The 23,805-nt window shown below is 47.0% G+C and overlaps 1 protein-coding gene across 6 annotated transcripts in view; it reads right to left on the reverse strand.

Annotated features, from left to right (window-relative positions):
* The window catches only part of MYO1D (myosin ID), a 356,514-nt gene that overhangs the window by 192,325 nt on the left and 140,384 nt on the right, over positions 1-23,805 (reverse strand). For all 6 annotated transcript variants that reach the window (XM_037887148.2, XM_043536697.1, XM_043536696.1 and 3 more), the window contains exon 15: positions 1,254-1,420. In XM_037887148.2, the coding sequence (XP_037743076.1) occupies positions 1,254-1,420 (167 nt within the window). The remainder of the gene's footprint in view (positions 1-1,253; positions 1,421-23,805) is intronic.

Below are 23,805 nucleotides of genomic sequence, written 5' to 3' on the forward strand. Positions count from 1 at the left end.
CATATATCACATTGGTAGATGTGCAGGTGAACAAGCCTCTGATAGTGTGGCTGATGTGATTAGATCCTATGATGGCGTCCCTTGAATAGATATGTGGACAGAGTTGGCAACAGGCTTTGTTGCAAGGATAGGTTCCTGGGTTAGTGTTTTTGTTGTGTGGTGTGTGGTTGCTGGTGAGTATTTGCTTCAGGTTTATTATGCTCAAATAAATTTGTTCATCTCTAAGGTGCCACAAGTACTCCTCGTTCTTTCTAGCAAGATGATGAAATTTTAGATATGCACAGTACTTTACAGACGTGTTAAGAAACCTTAGGGCTTGTCTTCACTACCAGGGTAAGCCGACCTAAATTACACTACTCCAGCTACGTTATTCACCCCAGCTACTTTATTCATCTTCACTGCACTGCGTCGATGGGGGATGCTCTCCCGCTGACTTACCTTACTCTTCTTGGAGAGCTCTCTGCCATCGATTTCGCGGGGCCTTCATTAGACCTGCTAACTCAACACCCGTTGCATCAATTGCAGCAGTGTCTATCTCCCCGGTAGTGAAGACAAGCCCTTAGCTTAAGCAACATTTCTACCTAATAAATACAGAGTGCAGCATGCATCAAAAATCATGTTTTCATGGGGTCATGTCATATCATCTCATTCCTATCCTCCCACCTTCTATTTATAAATTCACTGAGTCCAAAGGTTTCCTTTCTGACCCATGTAATGTCACTCCATATTTGAAAAGTGTTTTTCTCCCCCAGGAAAGGAAACTTTCCACACTTCTCCAAAAATATAAGACAATATTTAGAAAAGAAAACAAAAGACACTATTTAATTCTGTGTCTAGAGTTAATTTTTGTGGGGAGGATCCTCATTGTCTATTAATTCTAACGATACTAAGACAGTAACAGAACACTGGTTCAGTCTAATTGGGGTCATGGGGTTTTCATCCCTGCTGTTTATAAAGGGTGGAAAATGGTAGGCCATAAAGAATGCACTCCTCAAGTCTGTGCATCTGCTGCCATATCAGGCTGAGACAGCCAGCACCCTTCTGTGACCAACAGTGTTTTATCCAAAGCACTAGTGTGTGCTCAAAAAAGAAACAATATATGTGTACCATTCATGACTAAAGATCACCAGACTAAAGGATTCTATATTTACAGATCATAGTGAAGGCAGATCATTAGATTGTGCAGCTCAACCAATAGCCTAGAAAGCCGGCAAACATCTCAAAAAAAAAGCATGCACTAATTCCCTTCTCACCTGTGAAGAAACTTTTCATATGTTTGGCGGTAGGCAAATCCTGCCCGTCGAACCCTGACGTTCTCCAGAAGTCCAAGGTATTCCACTTGATGCCTGCAACGTTCTTCATCAAACAGCTGTGATGATTTTTTTTCATTGGGCTTAATGCATCGGACATAATATGGCTCCTACAGGGACAAATCAAACAATGACTTACACAGAGCTAAGAACTTTGTGAAGGATACAATTTACTAAATAAAACACACAAATGCACAATTAAAGTAAGTATGCATTCTCCTAAACAGTTTGCCTTTGAATATGAACATGATATAACATATTAACTAAAATTTTCTCTTCAGTTACAGAAAGGAAACAAGACAAAGCTACTGTCATTAAGGAGCATTTGGCGTAATAAGATGACCCGGAGGGACATGTTTGCAAGGCATAAATATAGACAAATTAAGGGGTCCCAGTACAATAACGAGTCACTGGCACAAAAATGACACACATCCTTGAAAAGTATAGAGTCAGATTCCCCCAACTGGTCCAAAGAGGTGCAAATCGACCACTTGCACTCCAGAGGACTTTATCCCAAGGGAGGGAGAGAGCTGTGTTTCACCACTCACATTTAAAGATTCCACCAGGGGAGCACAACGGTAGTTGCCACCATGAGCCCCACCAAGTGAGGCTGCTTCACCACTCACTTTTCACGGGGTCACCTTGCACAGCCATAACTTTTCTGTAGCAGGCCCTGAGCCTGGCTTACCCATAACCTGATTGAACCACATCTCAAGCACCCTTGGTCAATTCTAGCTCAGGCCCATATATGCCATTCAAGCAGCACAGAGAGACCATATAGGTTCCACAACTGGCTAGGGAAGAATTCTTCTAGAACAGAAAATACAGAGAGTCAACTTATGCTGCCACACCTGGTGCTTGGTAGAGAGCATACTGGAAGGGGAGCCTCTGTAGGGGTGAGTGCCATAGAAACTCTGAACTACATTGGGCTATAGCATAGCCCATGGGCTTCTTCAAATAAGGTTGCAGCCAATTAGAGAAGCCTCTGGTAGCTGCATCGGTCTTCAGAATGCCAAGAACTGAAGCAGCACGAAGGTGGCTTTAAACTACTTTTGCCACGCCCTCCCCAAGCAGTTGTCCTGTATTGCTTCACCTGCAAGACACAACACAGAAACCATCTCCCCTGACTCAGAATCCCTCCATTGACTCCTTCTAAGCAACCTAAGACACTGATGACTGTTCCTCCCAGCACATTCCCATTTGATCTCTTTGCTTTGCAAACAATGAGTTTTGATTTTTCATTAGTTCCTCTCTGCCACCCCAATCTGTGCCTTTTTTCTCATGCTGCCCCCTACTCATGGAATGCAATCCCCATCCCAGTACGTCAAGCCACAATTCTCCCTGTTAAAAACCCATTTCTGCAAGTCCCAAAAGAAGCAAGTTTATAATTAAACACAAAAACTAAGTTATCTCAATCTCTGGATAGAATCTTGTATTCCTCTAGCATAACTTTAAATCTGCAGAGTAGGCAGGGCAAGGATTATCTTCATATTAGGTATGTGCAGCACCAAGCATATTACTGGTGCTAAACAAACAAGAAGCAGCCAGGATGAACAAGATGTAAGAGCTTCATTAAGGAAATTTAGATAATCCATATATACGATGTGAGATTGAAGAGAATTGTTAACAAAAGGTTAAATGTTTGCCCATCCATTCATTCACTGGATCAATATTAAGTCTGAACCTTGATATGTATTTTCCTCTCTCAGTAGAAGAACAAGAAGTGTTCTCCCTGTGTGAAGGAAGAGACAGTACTACGAACAGTTCATACATTTTACATCATACTTCTGTAAGATTTTCTTGTTTGGAATGTCTTAGCAAAATGAATGTAAATTCATCTACACTTTGAACACTGTACCTCTTCAAAAGGATAAAACATTCATATTTTTAACATGAGTCAAGTAGCCAAGAGTAACTGTGGAAAAAATCCTTGCCTGAAAACAAATGGCTGGCAAATGCCCAGTCTTCGTAATATGTAGCTCACATGTCGTCAACAAAGTATTCAGATAATAAATAACTGGATTTAATTTTTTTTTTTTAATTACAAGTCAATGTAATCTTTATTCATGTTTAGAGCAGGTTTAGGAAACCTCAGCCCAGATAATGTCCGAAAAAAGCTATTTTATATTTGTTCTGTGAATTATGAAAATAGGAAAGTTTAATCCATGCTTACATGAAAGTTACCTTTCCTTAAGAAATAAGGTCCACAGATTCATTACAATGGGTACTTCAGCCTGCATGAAGCCTGGGGGCAGAACCAGCCCTGTGTGACCTGACCCTTTCTGGACTGGAATCTCTCATGCCTTGTACACTTCCATAATATATTGTCTACTCCACCTAGCACCAGAGGACTTGGAATCTCTGAGTCCTTAACATTTCAGGTGGAGGATACAAAAAGGCACCCAATCTCCTCATGGACTCTATGTTTGAGGTAAATTTTCAGAGCCCTTCTAACATTTAAGGTGTGCCACCTCTCCTCAGTGGGATGCTGTGGCCTTGGACACAATGGAGGGAGAATCACTTCTTGGGAGGCATGGAAGGAAGAGTTCACCTTTGGGTGAAAAGATTCCGGAGTTCTGAGTACTACCTTGTCTTCATGAAATATGCAGTAGGGCTCCTGCATAGAAAGCTCTGCCAACTCAAACATTCATCTGGAGGACGTGATGGCTATCCGAAAAAAAGCCTTGATGGACAAATACTGACATCCGTAGTTCACAGGGGTTTTTTTTGGTCAGGGCCCACATCACAAGTGGCAGGTCTCATTAGGGAAACAGAGGCCTGCCTGCCTGCTTGGCTAACCGGACTGCTTAAGGAATCTGGCTACCCTGGGTTTGTGTGTCAGAGAATTCAGAGACTCTGCAAACATCATGCTACTATAGGCAGACATCTGACTAGCAATAGGGCCGCACTGGAGACCTTTAAAGCCTTCTTCAAGAAAATACAAAATAGTTGGAATTCCTGAATTACTACAATTTGCTTCACATTCCATGCATGAGCCACAGAACTTGGTCCAGATAGAAGTATACTTTCTAGAAGTAAGAAGTGGCCTGACTTTGGAGGACAAACCCAATGACATTAGCACTTCTCTTTCAATAGCCAGGCTGTTAGGTGCAGCCAGCTGGGGACAGATGAAAAAGAGGACCTTGTGAGAAGATGTCCTGTCTCACTGGGGCTATAGTGGCAGTCCTAATTTCATCTCTCTCAGGTCTGAACACCAGGCTCTCCTTAATTGATGTGGGAATACCAATATTACTGTCACCAGCTCATTTTATCTTCTGGACCACTTTCCCTAATAAGGGAAAAGCAAAGAGGAGGCCATGAGGCCATCTGTAAGGTAGGCCATCTGTCCCCATGCACCTGGAGTCTACCTGCCTGGTGCAGTCTTTTGGTAGTTTCAAGTTCATGTGGTTTGCAGATAGGTTTATGAAGGCAGGCTCAACAAGGGACAATTAACTCTGACTTCCTTATTCAGACACCACTCAAGAGTTTTTCACCTCATGCCTACTGAGCCAGTCTCTCTTTACATGAACTGCCCTGAGGGAGAGGAGAGAATGCTCTGCCCAGAAGCTGCGAATGGACAACAGGGGATGGATCACTTGGTAAATTGCCCTGTTCTGTTCATTCCCTCTGAAGTACCTGGCACTGGCAACAGTTGGAAGACAAGATCCTGGGCTAGATGGATCATAGTCTGACCCACCATAGCCGTTCTTATGCCCACTGCATGATTTCCATCGCTTCAGCAGATAGTACTGGGCTTCTTGTTCACTACTGATCATTCACTTATGCAACTACAATCGTTGTCTGACTGATTGAGGATGTGGTTCCCCTCTAGGCTGGACTCGAACCTTTGCAGCATCAGCTTGACTGCTCTTAGTTATAGGAAGTTTACACTGTGGGCTCTTTCCTCCGGATTCCAGATGTCTTGAGCTGCATGAGTTCCCAAATGTGCTCCCCATCCCTTGAAGCTGGCATTGGTTGTGAAGATAAGGAGATCTAGAAGGCATATGGGTATCCTTTTATGGCCACGGCCTTGGGCTGACCACCATTTAAAAGAGTTGATTATCTGTGCCAGAACCTTCACTTAATATGTTCCCAGGAATGGACCTTAAAGATGAAGCCGTGAAGGTGCCTGTTGTCTGACTGCACCCATGGAGTGATCCCTTTGCACAGTACTAGGAGGCCAAATACTCGAAGGCTCCATGCTATAGTGGGTTTCTTGCAGTTCTAAAACAATGCAAGGAGGTCCCGAATCTTCTGGAACCGCTCTAGAATTGGATATATCCTTGCTATCGAGGCGTCCATGGAAATGGGTAAGGAGACTGTCTGCCCAGAAGAGCCTGCCTCTCCAATCCTGCCTACATCCCTTCCTGCACAAGAGAGTGAGGTGAAATGACCCTGAAGTGACTGGGCTACATCCTCCCCCAGAGCCAGCCAAGTTCCCCAGCAGGACACAGACCCCTCCTTTTACCTCTGGCTTTTCTCACCTAGCTTTCCCTGAAGACTGCTGGGATATCAACCACAGCAAACACCCCTAAAGGGGGAGCAGTGATGAGGGGACAACTCCCTTTGAAAGTTCAAACACAGCCATAGGACCCAGATGGGAACTGGAAAGAGACGTTACTGAATTGTTCGCCTGAAAACTTGAAATAAAGTTTGGAATTTCCCTCAAGGCAGCTCTGCAGCAGGGAAGCTTGGCCAAGCCACCAGCAGGCAGAAAAAACTGGAAGGATTTTCAGGAGGCAGGCATTCTCCCGCTGCCAGTCATTGCCAGGGCTGGGTTGGCTCCCAAACTGCATACAGGCTGAAATACTCATTGTGATGGATCTGTGGACCTGAGCACAATGAAGAATGAGTTGGTTTAAATCCAGTTCCAACATCATAGGTTTCCACAACACAAAAGTCAAAACTGGCAGTAACTAACATCCTTGTTATGAGAGTCATCAAGGATGGAATGGGCCATGGAGACCAATAGTAGCTCTTTCAGGTCCAAGTTGAAGCACATTGGCAGGTTACTGCTGGTAGACATGCCCTGTTTTACCAAGTGTGTGAACAAAGGACACTGGTCTCCAGTGCTGTCAAGTGCATCCTTCACACAAATGGAGTTTAACTCGCTTAAACTTAAATTTATTTAAATGTTCTACATCTTACATAATCTTACATTTATCTAAATGTTCTACAGTGGAGAAATCCAGAAAGGTTAACATGAGAGAGACTCCTAAACCTGTCTTGCGATCTCTTGCATCAGGATAATGCCTTCATTTTGAATTTTTTGGATTTCATTTTGTTTTTAAGCTTAATGCTTTTTCAAAGTAGTTTTTGTACCTCATAATGGCCCGCAATTAACATCCCTGTAAACTTTGCAATGGATACTTCAACATTAACATTACTGCCCACTTGATTTTTATAGAGGTACACATCTGGTTGGCACTGCTGTGGTATCTGAGCCCCTCACACTCTCTTTAGTGCATTTGTCCTCTGTCAAGTAGGGAGGAACTATTCTCTCTGTTTTACAGATGGGAAACTGAGGCACAAAGACACTAAGTGATTTGCCCAGTTTGCACAGGTAGTCTGCATCAGAGCAGGGAATTGAAACAACCTCAAGTCCTAGCACTCTAACCACTGGTTCAGCCTTTCTCTGTATGAAAGTTTCTTCATTTTTCTTCACCTCTAGTTTTGAAAGTGTCTCCTCTATGGTTTGCAGCTAATTACCTGAGATATGCTTAGACCCTCCGAAAAAGATGCAGAAGGGAAACATTTGTGCTAGAAAGCTAGGAGTGGAGAGGAGGAAAAAAATTCAGAGGGAGAGATGGAGAGGTTGGAATAAAGGAAGGGTCTCAAAAGAGCAGTCAGCCCCAGAATAGCTCATCATTCATCGTAATGTCAGCCAGAGCAGTACAAGCTCTAGTGTTTTTTAAAGGAAAGGAAGAACCCAAGTGATCAGTCAAACAAGACCAAATACTCAAGAGGAAAACATGGGAAGATAACATCTGTCAAGCACACAGCTTTATGTGACAGCTACATAAATCAGCCTATAGACATTTTAAAAAGATGCATTTGAAGACACCTCTTCAGATCTTTCATTTCCCTTTTTCCAGTGCAATAAAAGTATGTTTAACAATCCTAGGTTTCTGTCCCTGGACTCTCTTAGTACAAGTTTGGAAGGGGACAGTAGATTAAGTATTTAACCTGCCATAATAAGAGGAGCCATCACTTAGATTCAGTGTGCTCCAAAAATATGTTTAATTGAATCTCAACTAACAAGGCAAACATGCAGAACTGAACACCCTTTTGAATTAGGAGTCTTAGCTATCCAACCAGTAGACTTTTAGCAAAGGTAGGCGTGAGGTTTTAAAGATACGTTTTACAATTGGGAAAAACGAAATTGATTGTGTGTCTATGTATCATGGCAGCTTTGACAGAATTTTCTGTTAAAATTAATTCAGTGTTTACAGATAGCTCTTGCATAGTACATGATAAACACTTCTAAAATACTTATTCCTATAGCAACTGCCATCTGATACTCAAAAAGCATGTTACAAACAATGAATTAAACCCCATTGCCACTGAGCAGTCTGCCACCCCCATTTTACAAACAGGTAGACTAAGCCTCAGAGAAATTAATTGACTTGCAAAGCCACTAACAGAACTCAAATTGTCTATTCTTCCCATGCTCACTCTATTGTCTGAACACCTGACTTCAAGCCCTGTGTTTAAGCCACAAGTCCTTCCCTTTCCTCCCAAAAATTTCAGAATTCCAGTTTTAAGAAGAAAAAAAAATAGGATTCAACTAGAATGTCTGGGGAACAATTAAACTCATCTTTGAAAAAGTGTGTCCATTTAAGCATATTAGAAAGTTCTAGTATCTATTAGAGTTTTACTTGAATTGATACAGGTTTTGTCTCTAAAATGACCATATTAAAAAAAAAAAATCACACAAGGTTAGTAATTACTAACAAGCGTAATTTATTTGAACACACTTTTGCCCATTCAGTTATGTTCTCTTATTTTTCTCTTGGCAGTAGCTAATTTCTTATATGACACCAGCATCAAGGCTGCAAGAAAACTGTCCATGTTATTTGTCACATTAATTAGCAATTACTCTTTGGGTGAAGAGTTAAATGCTTTCTAAAAGTTTCCCTGGTCTTTTGTGCATTGTTGTTGTTCAGGTTGTTGGTTTTTTTCTTCCTTTCTTTTTTGTCCTCTAGTCACTATCAGTCTAGTTTCAGTGAACAGAGTGCCACGTAGTCAGCAAGCCATGTGATGGAGTGCACCAAGGTGCTTTTCTCACGAAGCCCAGGACTGTTTCAACCACAACAGTGCCTGCAGACCTTTCAAACCATAGCACTGGAAGAAGCATCTTTAAGTCAGAAAAGTGGAAATTTATGAACTGAAGCCAAGGTTTAAAGCTTTAAGTTCTTCTAGAGAGTCAATGGCTCATGGAATCAAGCCTTTTCCCAGATCAGAACTGGTCCTGCCAGCCTCTAGTGGCAGTTCCCCTTACGTCCACAGTGTTACCCGAAATTGGGCCAGCTAGTAAGCTTAGGGAGGACTAATGACCCACCAGAGTTTGGAAGAAAGCAACACGTTTATTATACTGATAGCTAAGCTCAAAAGAAGGGGGGAGAGGGGTCACACACACACTCGCATACTCATGCTCCCAGGACAGGCAAGGCACTGGAGATGTCAGGATTCTTCAAGGAAAGTGTTCCACAGCACAGCAATGGACAGTGCAATGAAAGTAAGTCTTCCCGAGGCACGATGGAATGTAACACGGCGAACCACTGGCCAGGCGGTCTGGGCAAAGGGCCTTCACGGAAGTTACAATCTTGTGAGTGCACTCCTGAGCACATGGCCCCTTCCCCTTTTAAGGACCTGCTCCGCATGGCCTGCGACTAAAGGTGACTTGGCCGCGTCTGGTTGGTCACACTCCACCTCGGCCAGTGTCCATGTAGTGTCCATGCACTGGGCATGTGAACGCTGCCTAATCAGAGTCCCAGACACTTTGTCTACCTGGGAGCTCTTCTGATCTTCCAGGTGCTCAAGCAGCCCATTCATCCCACAAGCATTCCAGGAGGGAGGGGGAGGGGGAAAGCCACTTCACAGGTATTCCAGGAGGGAGAAGAGACAGAAGGGGGGGTGGGAAGGTGCAACAGGCCTTCTGAACATACAGATTATACAGATCACAGCTGCTCTGACAGCACACAGGTGTCCTGGCTGGAGCTGAATCCTACACACCACCAATATATGAACCATACAGTTCAAGTACCTGTAAGGTCAGAGTGCTCTAGCAGTGTATTACTGCACAGAATCCATTCTGCATTCAGATCAAAGTAATCTCATATCTTCTGTGCCAACAATAACCCGACTACTAATCAGAGAACACAAACAGAAGCAGCAGAAGATTTTGTAAAATTGTCAACTGATGTTATCAACCGATGTGTTACTATGTTTAATGATCATCTTGTTTGAAACCCTGAATCAAGAGACATGTCCCTTCTGCACCTGCAGAGCCAGAGTTTCATAGAACCATAGAAATGTAGGGCTCAAAAGGTCCTCACATCAGTGGCCAAGACATGGGCAGTTATGCCTCAGAGCCAGAATCAGAGACCAGCTGCCAGAACCAAGAGTCACGGAACCAGAGTCAGAAGTAAGGAATCCAAGCCGAGGGTTCGGACTGGGTTACCTGAAGTGAGGGGCCAGGGCAGGGAACATGCAGGAGCCATCAGGAATGCTTCAGCAGCTGCTGAACTGCTTCTACTGCTAGGCCAAAGAGCCAGTCTGCTGACTTTTCCAACCAATCAGGCAGGCAAAGCCAATCAGGCCACCTATTACAGGCCAGCTGTACTCATTAGGGTGCTGGGAGACTGGCTCTGATGCAGGACCTGATTTCTGACATCCCGAGAAGTCATCAAGTCCAGCCTCCTGCACCAAGCCAGGACCAAGTAAACAAAACGGTTACCTACCCTTCATAACTATTGTTCTTCAAGATGACAGGTTTCAGAGTAACAGCCGTGTTAGTCTGTATTCGCAAAAAGAAAAGGAGTACTTGTGGCACCTTAGAGACTAACCAATTTATTTGAGCATAAGCTTTCGTGAGCTACAGCTCACTTCATCGGATGCATACTGTGGAAAGTGTAGAAGATCTTTTTATACACACAAAGCATGAAAAAATTCCTCCCCCCACCCCACTCTCCTGCTGGTAATAGCTTATCTAAAGTGATCATTCTCCTTACAATGTGTCTGATAATCACATACACATTGTAAGGAGAGTGATCGCTTTAGATAAGCTATTACCAGCAGGAGAGTGGGGTGGGGGGAGGTATTTTTTCATGCTTTGTGTGTATAAAAAGATCTTCTACACTTTCCACAGTATGCATCCGATGAAGTGAGCTGTAGCTCACGAAAGCTTATGCTCAAATAAATTGGTTAGTCTCTAAGGTGCCACAAGTACTCCTTTTCTTTCTTCAAGATGAATTGCTCATGTCCATTCTATTGTAGGTGTGCACGCGCCCACATACACGACTGGAGACTTTTGCCTTAGTGGTACCCATAGGGCCGGATGTGGTGCCCTTTGGATCGCCACACTCATGGCACAGTATATAAGGCGCCACCGGCCCCGCGCCTCTCAGTTCCTTCTTGCCGACAAGTCAGACAGAGGGGCAAGAGGGTGGGTAATGGAATGGACATGAGCAACGCATCTCAAAGAACAACAGTTACAGAAGCTAGGTAACCGTTTTTTCTTCTTCGAGTGCTTGCTTGTGTCAATTCCACTGTAGGTAACTCACAAGCAGAATCCTCAGAGGTGGGCTCGGAGTTCACAGTCTTGCAGTTTGGAGGACTGCTCTGCTGAAACCAGCACCTGAGCGAGGAAGGCCATCGATGATGCCTGCTCCCTAGTCGAGTGAGCTGTCACGATCGCTGGCGGGGTTACCTTCATCAGCTCATAGCAGTAGCGGATGCACGCCATGATCCAGGACGATATTCTCTGGGTAGACACTGGGCAACCCTTCATCCGGTCCGCAACAGCAACGAACAGTTGCATAGACTTATGGAACAGCTTCATCCTCTCTGTGTAGAAGACCAGTGCCCGCCAGACCTCCAGAGTCTGCAGCCTGCATTCCTCATCCATAGTATGAGGCTTCGGGCAGAAGACCAGTAGGTATATGTCCTGAGAAGTATGGAACTGGGAGATGGCCTTGCGCAGAAAAGCTGGGTGCGGACGCAGCTGGACTTTGTCCTTATAGAAGATCATATAAGACGGCTCTGACATGAGTGCCCTGATCTCACACACCCTACAGGCCAAAGTTATAGCAACCAAAAAGGAGACCTTCCAGGAGAGAAGCAGAAGGGAGCAGGAAGCCAGAGGCTCAAAGGGGGGCCCTGAGAGCCTGGACAGCACAAGCTTCAGGTCCCAAGCAGGAACCGGGTCCCTGACATGCGGGTAGACGTGTTCCAGACCTTTCAGGAACCGCATTGTCATGGGATGTGCAAAGACTGACCTGCAGTGAAACAGAGGATGGAAAGTCAAAATGGCTGCCAGGTGCACCCTGACGGAGGATACTGACAGGCTCTGAAGCTTACGGTGCAGCAAACAGTCCAGGATGTCCTGCAGGGGGGCCTCTTCCACCCAGATGCGGCAATCCGAGGCCCAACACATGACCCGCTCCCACTTAGCCATGTACGTAGCCCTTGTGGAGGGTTTCCTGCTGCCCAGCAGAACCTGCTGGACACCGGCAGAACCCTGCTGTTCTTCCCTACTCAGCCATGCAGAAACCAAGCTGTCAAGTGCAGCACTGCCAGGTTCAGACGCAGAGGATTCCCGTGGTTCTGGGACAGCAGATCCATCCAAAGAGGCAGCTGCAACGGGGTGGCTGCTGAAAGACTCAGGAGCATGGCGAACGAGTGCTGCCGAGGTCATGCCAGGCCCATGAGAATGACCGTCACTCTGTCTTGCTTCACCTTGAGCAGGACTCTGTAGATTAACAGCACGGGTGGGAAGTATGGTCAGCACTCCTGAGCACAGAATCTGGAAGGTTTCCGACTAGGAGCCCTTGTCCCTGCCCAGCAGAGAGCAGAACATGTGGCACTTCCTGTTCTGTCTGGACTCATACTGGGAATGAGGGGCGATCAACAGGTTCTCTCAAGTGCTTATATACAAATGCACAAAGCCTTGGAAACAAGCAGGGAGAACTGGAGGTCCTGGTGATGTCAAGGAACTATGACGTGATTGGAATAACAGAGACTTGGTGGGATAACTCACATGACTGGAGTACAGTCATGGATGGTTATAAACTGTTCAGGAAGGACAGGCAGGGCAGAAAAGGTGGGGGAGTAGCACTGTATGTAAGGGAGCAGTATGACTGCTCAGAGCTCCGGTACGAAACTGTGGAAAAACCTGAGTGTCTCTGGATTAAGTTTAGAAGTGTGTGCAACAAGAGTGATGTAGTGGTGGGAGTCTGCTATAGACCACCGGACCAGGGGGATGAGGTGGATGAGGCTTTCTTCCGGCAACTCACGGAAGCTACTAGATCGCATGCCCTGATTCTCATAGGTGACTTTAATTTTCCTGATATCTGCTGGGAGAGCAATACAGCGGTGCATAGACAATCCAGGAAGTTTTTGGAAAGCGTAGGGGACAATTTCCTGGTGCAAGTGCTAGGGGAGCCAACTAGGGGGGGCGCTTTTCTTGACCTGCTGCTCACAAACCGGGTAGAATTAGTGGGGGAAGCAAAAGTGGATGGGAATCTGGGAGGCAGTGACCATGAGTTGGTTGAGTTCAGGATCCTGACGCAGGGAAGAAAGGTAAGCAGCAGGATACGGACCCTGGACTTCAGGAAAGCAGACTTCGACTCCCTCAGGGAACAGATGGCCAGGATCCCCTGGGGGACTAACATGAAGGGGAAGGGAGTCCAGGAGAGCTGGCTGTATTTCAAGGAATCCCTGTTGAGGTTACAGGGACAAACCATCCCGATGAGTCAAAAGAATAGTAAATATGGCAGGCGACCAGCTTGGCTTAATGGTGAAATCCTAGCGGATCTTAAACATAAAAAAGAAGCTTACAAGAAGTGGAAGGTTGGACATATGACCAGGGAAGAGTATAAAAATATTGCTCGGGCATGTAGGAAAGATATCAGGAGGGCCAAATCGCACCTGGAGCTGCAGCTAGCAAGAGATGTCAAGAGTAACAAGAAGGGTTTCTTCAGGTATGTTGGCAACAAGAAGAAAGCCAAGGAAAGTGTGGGCCCCTTACTGAATGAGGGAGGCAACCTAGTGACAGAGGATGTGGAAAAAGCTAATGTACTCAATGCTTTTTTTGCCTCTGTTTTCACTAACAAGGTCAGCTCCCAGACTGCTGCGCTGGGCATCACAAAATGGGGAAGAGATGGCCAGCCCTCTGTGGAGATAGAGGTGGTTAGGGACTATTTAGAAAAGCTGGACGTGCACAAGTCCATGGGGCCGGACGAGTTGCATCCGAGAGTGCTGAAGGAATTGGCGGCTGTGATTGCAGAGCCCTTGGCCATTATCTTTGAAAACTCGTGGCGAACGGGGGAAGTCCCGGATGACTGGAAAAAGGCTAATGTAGTGCCAATCTTTAAAAAAGGGAAGAAGGAGGATCCTGGGAACTACAGGCCAGTCAGCCTCACCTCAGTCCCTGGAAAAATCATGGAGCAGGTCCTCAAAGAATCAATCCTGAGGCACTTACATGAGAGGAAAGTGATCAGGAACAGTCAGCATGGATTCACCAAGGGAAGGTCATGCCTGACTAATCTAATCGCCTTTTATGATGAGATTACTGGTTCTGTGGATGAAGGGAAAGCAGTGGATGTATTGTTTCTTGACTTTAGCAAAGCTTTTGACACGGTCTCCCACAGTATTCTTGTCAGCAAGTTAAAGAAGTATGGGCTGGATGAATGCACTATAAGGTGGGTAGAAAGCTGGCTAGATTGTCGGGCTCAACGGGTAGTGATCAATGGCTCCATGTCTAGTTGGCAGCCGGTGTCAAGTGGAGTGCCCCAGGGGTCGGTCCTGGGGCCGGTTTTGTTCAATATCTTCATAAATGATCTGGAGGATGGTGTGGATTGCACTCTCAGCAAATTTGCGGATGATACTAAACTGGGAGGAGTGGTAGATACGCTGGAGGGGAGGGATAGGATACAGAAGGACCTAGACAAATTGGAGGTTTGGGCCAAAAGAAATCTGATGAGGTTCAATAAGGATAAGTGCAGGGTCCTGCACTTAGGATGGAAGAATCCAATGCACCGCTACAGACTAGGGACCGAATGGCTAGGCAGCAGTTCTGCGGAAAAGGACCTAGGGGTGACAGTGGACGAGAAGCTGGATATGAGTCAGCAGTGTGCCCTTGTTGCCAAGAAGGCCAATGGCATTTTGGGATGTATAAGTAGGGGCATAGCGAGCAGATCGAGGGACGTGATCGTTCCCCTCTATTCGACACTGGTGAGGCCTCATCTGGAGTACTGTGTCCAGTTTTGGGCCCCACACTACAAGAAGGATGTGGATAAATTGGAGAGAGTCCAGCGAAGGGCAACAAAAATGATTAGGGGTCTAGAGCACATGACTTATGAGGAGAGGCTGAGGGAGCTGGGATTGTTTAGTCTGCAGAAGAGAAGAATGAGGGGGGATTTGATAGCTGCTTTCAACTACCTGAAAGGGGGTTCCAAAGAGGATGGCTCTAGACTGTTCTCAATGGTAGCAGATGACAGAACGAGGAGTAATGGTCTCAAGTTGCAATGGGGGAGGTTTAGATTGGATATTAGGAAAAACTTTTTCACTAAGAGGGTGGTGAAACACTGGAATGCGTTACCTAGGGAGGTGGTAGAATCTCCTTCCTTAGAGGTTTTTAAGGTCAGGCTTGACAAAGCCCTGGCTGGGATGATTTAACTGGGACTTGGTCCTGCTTCGAGCAGGGGGTTGGACTAGATGACCTTCTGGGGTCCCTTCCAACCCTGATATTCTATGATTCTATGATTCAAACAGGTCTACCCGGGGAGTCCAACACCTGTGGAAAACTAGGCTGACTGAAGGGTTCATGTTTAGTTATTCCACCTGGAAACAGTCAGGGCACACCCTGACTGTTTTGTAGAAGCAATGCACACATTGCTCTATCCAAGGACAAGGACTAGTTATGAACCATGAGTAGTTGATTAAAAGACAGTGGCCGTGGGAAGCTTTCTTAGCCTGGGCTCAAGGCCTGAGAACCAGGATTGTAGTAGATAGAAGTTGGTAAATAAGAATATTAATCAACGTCATACATTCCTTGTTGTGTCTTTTTGCAGTAGGAGTATGTAATGCGTAGGGGGGAGAAATATAATAAAAGGAGAAGGTGGAAAGCTGGGGGCAGCAGCCCATTTCAGCTAACCAGCCTGCTTGCTTGCATAAAGCTGTGTTCTGTCTCATCATTGAACCGCCACAGCTGACCATCTCCGAGTGGAGCGACCATTCATGGCGAGACAAGAAGGTTCTGCTGAGGCAATCCGCCAGGACTTTCTTGGCTCCGGGCAGGTGGGTGGCCACCAAACAAATGGTGTGCTGCACACAAAAGACCCAGAGGCGGAGCACTTCCCGACAGAGGGCCAAAGAGCTGGCGCTGCCCTGCCTGTTGATGTAGTACATTGCGGCAGTATTGTCCATCAGGACCTGCATCTTCCTGCACCTGCCTTCCAGGTGGGGCAAGAAAGCCTGGCACACCAGCCAAACCGCCCTGAGCTCCCTGACATTTATATGGAGGGCTAGGTCAGGTTGCAGCCAACAACCCTGGGTGTTGAGCTCACCCATATGGGCCCTCCAGCCCAGGTCCGACACATCCGAGACCAAGGTGAGCAAGGGTGACGGGATCACGAAGGGGACTTGGAATCCCGCCACCAGTCCAGGGAGGAGAGGACGTGGTTCAGCACCGTGACCATTCGATCCAGGGGGTGCCTGCTTGGAACTTAGACCAAGGCCAGCCATGCTTGCAGGGGCCTTAGCTGAAGGCGGGCGTGACTTATCACGTAGGTGCACATGGCCATGTGGCCCATCAGACTTATGTGGCTGATCAAGTATGACAGCTTGAAAGCTCTCTTCCGGTAGGAAGGCTCTAGCCCCTGTGGAGTCGAGAACTCTATGTGTTGAACAGGTGTTAATGTGGATTTTTCTGTTTATTAGGAGACCCAGATCACTGGAGGTGGAGGACACCAGATTGAGGCTCCTCTGGACGTGCTCCGGAGACCTGACCTTGATAAGCCAATCGTCGAGATAGGGGAAGAGCTGGACCCTTCGACACCTCAGGTAAGCCGTCACCAGTGCCACGCATTTTGTGAACACACTGCAGGCAGAGGATGGACAAGCCAAAGAGTAGCGTCATAAACTGGAAGTGGTGCCCCGCCACTATGAAACACAGGAAACATCCATGTCCCAGGAATATGGAGACATGAAAGTAAGGAGTCCTTCAAATTTAGAACAGCATACCAGTCCCCCGGATCCAGGGAAGGGAAGATGGAGGCCAGGGATACCATGCGGAATTTCAACTTTGTGAGCGACTTGTTGAGTCTCCGCAAGTCCAGAATGCGTCTGAGTAGCGGGAGTAGAATCCTCTTCCTTGCATAGCCCAAGAAACCTCCTCCACGGCCCCTAGACATAGGAGGTTCTCGATCTCTTCAATGAGGAGTTGCTCATGAAAAGGGTCCCTGAAGAGGGACAGGGAACTTGGGGCAAGGGGGTGGGAAGGAGAGGCAGCCAAAAATTGCAGGGTGTATCCTCAAGCCACTATGTCCAGGACCCAATGGTCTGACATAACCCACGACCAGGCCAAGCAGTAGGGAAAAGGCGGTCGAGGAAAGGGTGGGAAGGATTCGGGCAGTTGGCTGGTGCGTCACTCCCAAGTGCACCCTCAAAATAAGCACTTCTGGCCCCCGGTGCTTAGCTGGGCCAGGCTGTGCAAGAGACTGGGACGACAAAGAGCGGCAGCAGTTAAACCAGGTGTCCCTTTTTCTCGCAGGCCCGAGCTGAGGCTGCCACTGTTTAGGTGGCGGAGGAGGCCGGAACGGCTGCTTGGGCGTCTGAAAAGTGGCACCCCCAGGGAGCAAAGGGTTGCCCTCGTACCCTTCAGGACATGCAAATGCACATCTGTTTGGTGGGAAAACAGGCCGACACCGTCAAAAGGGGAGGTCCTGAATAGACGCCTGCATCTCCTGAGACAGGCCGGTGTTCTGGAGCCAGGAACTGCCCCACAAGACCACCGCTGAGGCGACCACTCAAGCAGCTGAATCTGCTGCATCGCAGGACATCTGGAGAGAGCACCGGACCACTGCAGTCCCCTCTTCCACCAGGGTTGCAAACTCCTGGGCTGCCTCCTGGGACATGGAGTCCTTGAATTTGAGGAGACAGTCCCACAAGTTAAAACTGTAGCAAGCCAAGATGTCCTGGTGGTTCGCCACCCGAAACTGGAGGCTGACAGTAGAATTAATTTTTTGACCTAACAAATCCAGTCTTATCCTATTTATTCTTAGGGGTGGAACTGGTGAGTCCTTGCTTGTCCCTTTTGTTGGTCGCCAACACGACCAACGACCCCAGTGGCAGATTAGTGCACAAGTACTCAAACCCCTTTTCAGGAAAGTAGTACTTCTTTTCTGCCCTTTTAGAGGTGGACAGGATGGAGGATGGGGTCTGCCGGATGGTTTGGGAAATGTTCAGGACCCCCTCCATTAAGGCTGTGAGTTTGTCATGGAGGTCGGAAGTCACAGATTCCATGACTTCCCGTGACTTCTGCAGCAGCTGCTGCACCTGGCCAAGTAGCAGCTAGGCAGCCCCTGCCCCAGTCGCACTGGCTGCTGCGGGGAGGAGAGAGGCACGGAGCAAGGTAGGGAGCCTTCCGGCTCCACCAAGCCCCCTTGCCACCAGCACCAGTGGGGGTCCCTGGCCATGAGGCTCCCCCTCCCTCACCCAGCACCCAGGCCGCCCCCTCCCGCAGCACCCATGGGCAGCCCCCCAGCCCCAGTTTTCGTCAAGGGGTTCTAGTAAAAGTCATGAACAGGTCACGGGCCGTGAATTTGTTTACTGCCTGTGACCTGTCCGTGATTTTACTAAAAATACCCGTGACTAAAATGTAGCCTTACCCCTCAGGTTTCAGAGTAGCAGCCATGTTAGTCTGTATTTGCAAAAAGAAAAGGAGTACTTGTGGCACCTTAGAGACTAACATTTATTTGAGCATAAGCTTTCGTGAGCTACAGCTCACTTCATTGGATGCATTCAGTGGAAAATACAGTGGGGAGATTTATATACACAAAGAACATGAAACAATGGGTGTTATCATACACACTGTAAGGAGAGTGATCACTTAAGATAAGCTAATACCAGAAAGGAGAGCGGGGGGGCCGGGGGGGGGACTCCTTTTGTAGTGATAATCAAGGTGGGCCATTTCCAGCAGTTGACAAGAACGTCTGAGGAACAGTGGGGGGAATAAACAAAGCCCGTTGCCAACTGTGTCCACATATCTATTCAGGGGACACCATCATAGGGCCTAATAACATCAGCCACACTATCAGAGGCTCGTTCACCTGCACATCTACCAATGTGATATATGCCATCATGTGCCAGCAATGCCCCTCTGCCATGTACATTGGTCAAACTGGACAGTCTCTACGTAAAAGAATCAATGGACACAAATCAGACGTCAAGAATTATAACATTCATAAACCAGTCGGAGAACACTTCAATCTCTCTGGTCACTCCATTACAGATCTAAAAGTCGCAATATTACAACAAAAAGACTTCAAAAACAGACTCCAATGAGAGACTGCTGAATTGGAATTAATTTGCAAACTGGATACAATTAACTTAGGCTTGAATAGAGACTGGGAGTGGATGGGTCATTACACAAAGTAAAACTATTACCCCATGTTTATCTTCCCCCCGCCCCCCCACTGTTCCTCAGACGTTCTTGTCAACTGCTGGAAATGGCCCACCTTGATTATCACTACAAAAGGTTTTCTCCCCCGCCCCACCCCGCTCTCCTGCTGGTATTAGCTCATCTTAAGTGATCACTCTCCTTACAGTGTGTATGATAACACCCATTGTTTCATGTTCACTGTGTATATAAACCTTACCCCTCGTGTACCAAGAGCGCAATCCGGGCTGGGGAGGATGCAGAGAGCACATTAAATAATGTGTCCATCTGCTCCTCCATCTCCCCCGCCTTGAGGCCCAAGGTGGACGCCACCCTGTGGAGCAGTGCCTGATGCTCGTGGAAATCAACTCAATGGCTAGTTCTGGAAGGCTCTGCCACTTCCTCATCTGGAGGGACGACGACGACAGGACAACCAGGGGAGGTCCAGCAGCATCCTCACCCGTCGGGGAGGGCAGCTCCTCAATTGCAGCGGCCACCTCAATTGCAGCATAGTGGGGGCCCTGCCTTCGATGTGTCTGACACAGCAACCAAGGGCTGGAGGGAGTGGGGCAGTGGCATGACAGGAACGCCCCATCCATTCCAATAAGGCCATTGGGTCGGCCACTGGCTCTGCTGCCAGGTTGGCACTGATGCCACGGACGCGCTCTCCAGAGCCCAATCACGTTGCCTGGGTGAGGGGCTGAATTGTGCCTTTGAGCCTCAGAAGTCGTCACCCTCCAGCGACCAGGGCAGGACTGTGGAGGCTTGAGTGATGGCTCACTGTCGCTGCTGGAGACTGGTGCGAGGAACAGTCCGACCAGTGCCAGAGGTAGGGGGAGCAGTGCCGTGTCGGGGAACGTCCTCGAGCTCTCAGCAATGGCAACTGAAGGCACGATAAAGACTGGTGCCAGGAAGATCGACGATGCTTCAGCACCACGATGGGAATCGGAAGCACGGTGCCAATGACTTGTAGCGGCGAGCTGGAGACCTGGGTGGATGCAGAGACCAAGAACGTACCGACCTAGGGCTTTGTCCTGGCTCCGGAGGCCAGTGGTGCTCGCCTGTTTTGTGCGAGGCCTTGCCGGTGGGCTTGCCCTCACAGGGAGCCTTATCCGGGTCCACAGCCACACGCAGTGTCAGCTGCAGCAGAGGTACTCTCAGCTCTCCAGGTGCTGGGGCCTTGGAGGGGGTCGACTTCCAATCCAGGAAGTTTTTGGAAAGTGTAGGGGACAATTTCCTGGTGCAAGTGCTAGAGGAACCAAGTAGGGGCAGAGCTCTTCTTGACCTGCTGCTCACAAATCAGGAAGAATTAGTAGGGGAAGCTAAAGTGGATGGGAACCTCAGAGGCAGTGACCATGAGATGGTTGAGTTCAGGATCCTGACACAGGGAAGAAAGGAGAGCAGCAGAATACGGACCCTGGACTTCAGAAAAGCAGACTTTGACTCCCTCAGGGAACTGATGAGCAGGATCCCCTGGGAGAATAACATGAAGGGGAAAGAAGTCCAGGAGAGCTGGCTGTATTTTAAAGAATCCCTTATGGAGGTTAGAGGGACAAACCATCCCGATGTGTAGAAAGAATAGTAAATATGGCAGGCGACCAGCTTGGCTCAACAGTGAAATCCTTGCTGATCTTAAACACAAAAAAGAAGCCAACAAGAAGCGGAAGATTGGATAAATGACCAGGGAAGAGTATAAAAATATTGCTCGGGCATGCAGGAGTGAAATCAGGAAGGCCAAATCACACCTGGAGGTGCAGCTAGCAAGAGATGTGAAGAGTAACAAGAAGGGTTTCTTCAGGTATGTTAGCAACAAGAAGAAAGTCAAGGAAAGTGTGGGCCCCTTACTGAATGAGGGAGGCAACCTAGTGACAGAGGATGTGCAAAAAGCTAATGTACTCAATGCGTTTTTTGCCTCTGTCTTCACGAACAAGGTCAGCTCCCAGACTGCTGCACTGGGCAGCACAGCATGGGGAGGAGGTGACCAGCCCTCTGTGGAGAAAGAAGTGGTTCAGGACTATTTAGAAAAGCTGGAGGAGCACAAGTCCATGGGGCGGGATGCGCTGCATCCGAGAGTGCTAAAGGAGTTGGCAGATGTGATTGCAGATCCATCGGCCATTATCTTTGAAAACTCATGGCGATCCGGGGAAGTCCCGGATGACTGGAAAAAGGCTAATGTAGTGCCCATCTTTAAAAAAGGGAAGAAGGAGGATCCTGGGAACTACAGGCCAGTCAGCCTCACCTCAATCCCTGGAAAAATCATGGAGCAGGTCCTCAAGGAATCCATTTTGAAGCACTTAGAGGAGAGGAAAGTGATCAGGAACAGTCAGCATGGATTCACCAAGGGCAAGTCATGCCTGACTAATCTAATTGCCTTCTATGACGAGATAACTCGCTTTGTGGATGAGGGGAAAGCAGTGGACGTGTTATTCCTTGACTTTAGGAAAGCTTTCGACATGGTCTCCCACAGTATTCTTGCCAGCAAATTAAAGAAGTATGGGCTGGATGAATGGACTATAAGATGGACAGAAAGCTGGCTAGATTGTCGGGCTCAACGGGTAGTGATCAATGGCTCCATTTCTAGTTGGCAGCCAGAATCAAGTGGAGTGCCCCAGGGGTCGGTCCTGGGGCCGGTTTAGTTCAATATCTTCATTAATGATCTGGAGGATGGGGTGGATTGCACCCTCAGCAAGTTTGTGGATGACACTAAACTGGGAGGAGTGGTAGATATGCTGGAGGGTAGGGATAGGATACAGAGGGACCTAGACAAATTAGAGGACTGGGCCAAAAGAAATCTGATGAGGTTCAACAAGGACAAGTGCAGAGTCCTGCACTTAGGACGGAAGAATCCCATGCACCGCTACAGACTAGGGACCGAATGGCTAGGCAGTAGTTCTGCAGAAAAGGACCTAGGGGTTACAGTGGATGAGAAGCTGGATATGACTCAACAGTGTGCCCTTGTTGCCAAGAAGGCCAATGGCATTTTGGGATGTATAAGTAGGGGCATTGCCAGCAGATCGAGGGACGTGATTGTTCCCCTCTATTCGACCTTGGTGAGGCCTCATCTGGAGTACTGTGTCCAGTTTTGGGCCCCACACTACAAGAAGGGTGTGGAAAAATTGGAAAGAGTCCAGCAGAAGGCAACAAAAATGATTAGGGGACTGGAACACATGACTTATGAGAGGTTTCAGAGTAACAGCCGTGTTAGTCTGTATTCGCAAAAAGAAAAGGAGTACTTGTGGCACCTTAGAGACTAACCACATGAAGTGAGCTGTAGCTCACGAAAGCTCATGCTCAAATAAATTGGTTAGTCTCTAAGGTGCCACAAGTACTCCTTTTCTTTTTATGACTTATGAGGAGAGGCTGAGGGAACTGGGATTGTGTGCTAATGAAGTATGAGGTTGAAAAGGATCCTAAAGGGAGTGGAAAGAATCCCCTAATTATCCTTCATGTGGGAACAAATGATACCGGTAGATTCCCGCTGGAACATATCAAGGGAGATTATGCTAGGCTGGGGAAGACACTTAAGGAAATTGAGGCTTAGGTGATCTTTAGTTGGATTCTGCCTGTTCCTAGAGAAGGTCAACAAAGGTGCGACAAGATTATAACTATCAATAGATGGCTTAGGCAGTGGTGGTATAAGGAGGGCTTTGGGGTTTATGGCCACTGGGAGGCGTTCATGGACAGAGGACAGTTCTCTCGGGATAGACTTCATCTGAGTAGGGAAGGAAATAGACTTCTAGGATGGAAGCTGGCACAACTGATTAAGAGAGCTTTAAACTAGGAATTTGGGGGAGATGGTTGGGAGATGTCCAGGTAATCCCCACGCCAGATTTTAGCATTGAGAGGGAAGAAAAAGTAAGAAAGGATACAGCCGTGGGTAGGAGAATGGACATAAGGAGGAAGGGCAGTATGGATACAAGTCTAATAGGTCATACTGGCTGTAGAATGACCGTGCCTAATCGGGTACAGAATGTGAGCAAGGCCGAACAGCAAAAATTAAGATGTTTATACACCAATGCGAGGAGCCTAGGTAACAAAATGGAAGAACTAGAGCTACTGGTGCAGGAAGTGAAACCAGATATTATAGGGAGAACAGAAACATGGTGGAATAGTAGTCATGACTGGACTACAGGTATTGAAGGGTATGTGCTGTTTAGGAAAGACAGAAATAAAGGTAAAGGTGGTGGAGTAGCATTTTATATCAATGGTGAGGTAGAATGTAAAGAAGTAAGAAGCGATGGAATGGATAAGACAGAGTCCATCTGGGCAAAAATCACATTGGGGAAGAAAATTACAAGAGCCTCCCCTGTGATAGTGCTTGGGGTGTGCTATAGACCGCCGGAATCTAATTTGGATATCGATAGAGACCTCTTTAATGTTTTTAATGAAGTAAAATAATAATAATTTTTTAAAAATATTTATTTAAAAATAAAATAACTTTTTATTAAATAAAAATTAATTAATATAAATAAATTAATTAAAAATTAATAAAAATAAAATATTTTTTAAAAATAAATAACTTTTAATAAAGTAATAGAAAATGCATGATCATGGGAGACTTTAACTTCCCAGATACAGACTGGAGGTCGAGTGCTAGTAATAATAATGACAGGT

This window comes from Chelonia mydas, chromosome 27 (genome assembly GCF_015237465.2).
Source record: "Chelonia mydas isolate rCheMyd1 chromosome 27, rCheMyd1.pri.v2, whole genome shotgun sequence".
NCBI lineage: Eukaryota > Metazoa > Chordata > Testudines > Cheloniidae > Chelonia > Chelonia mydas.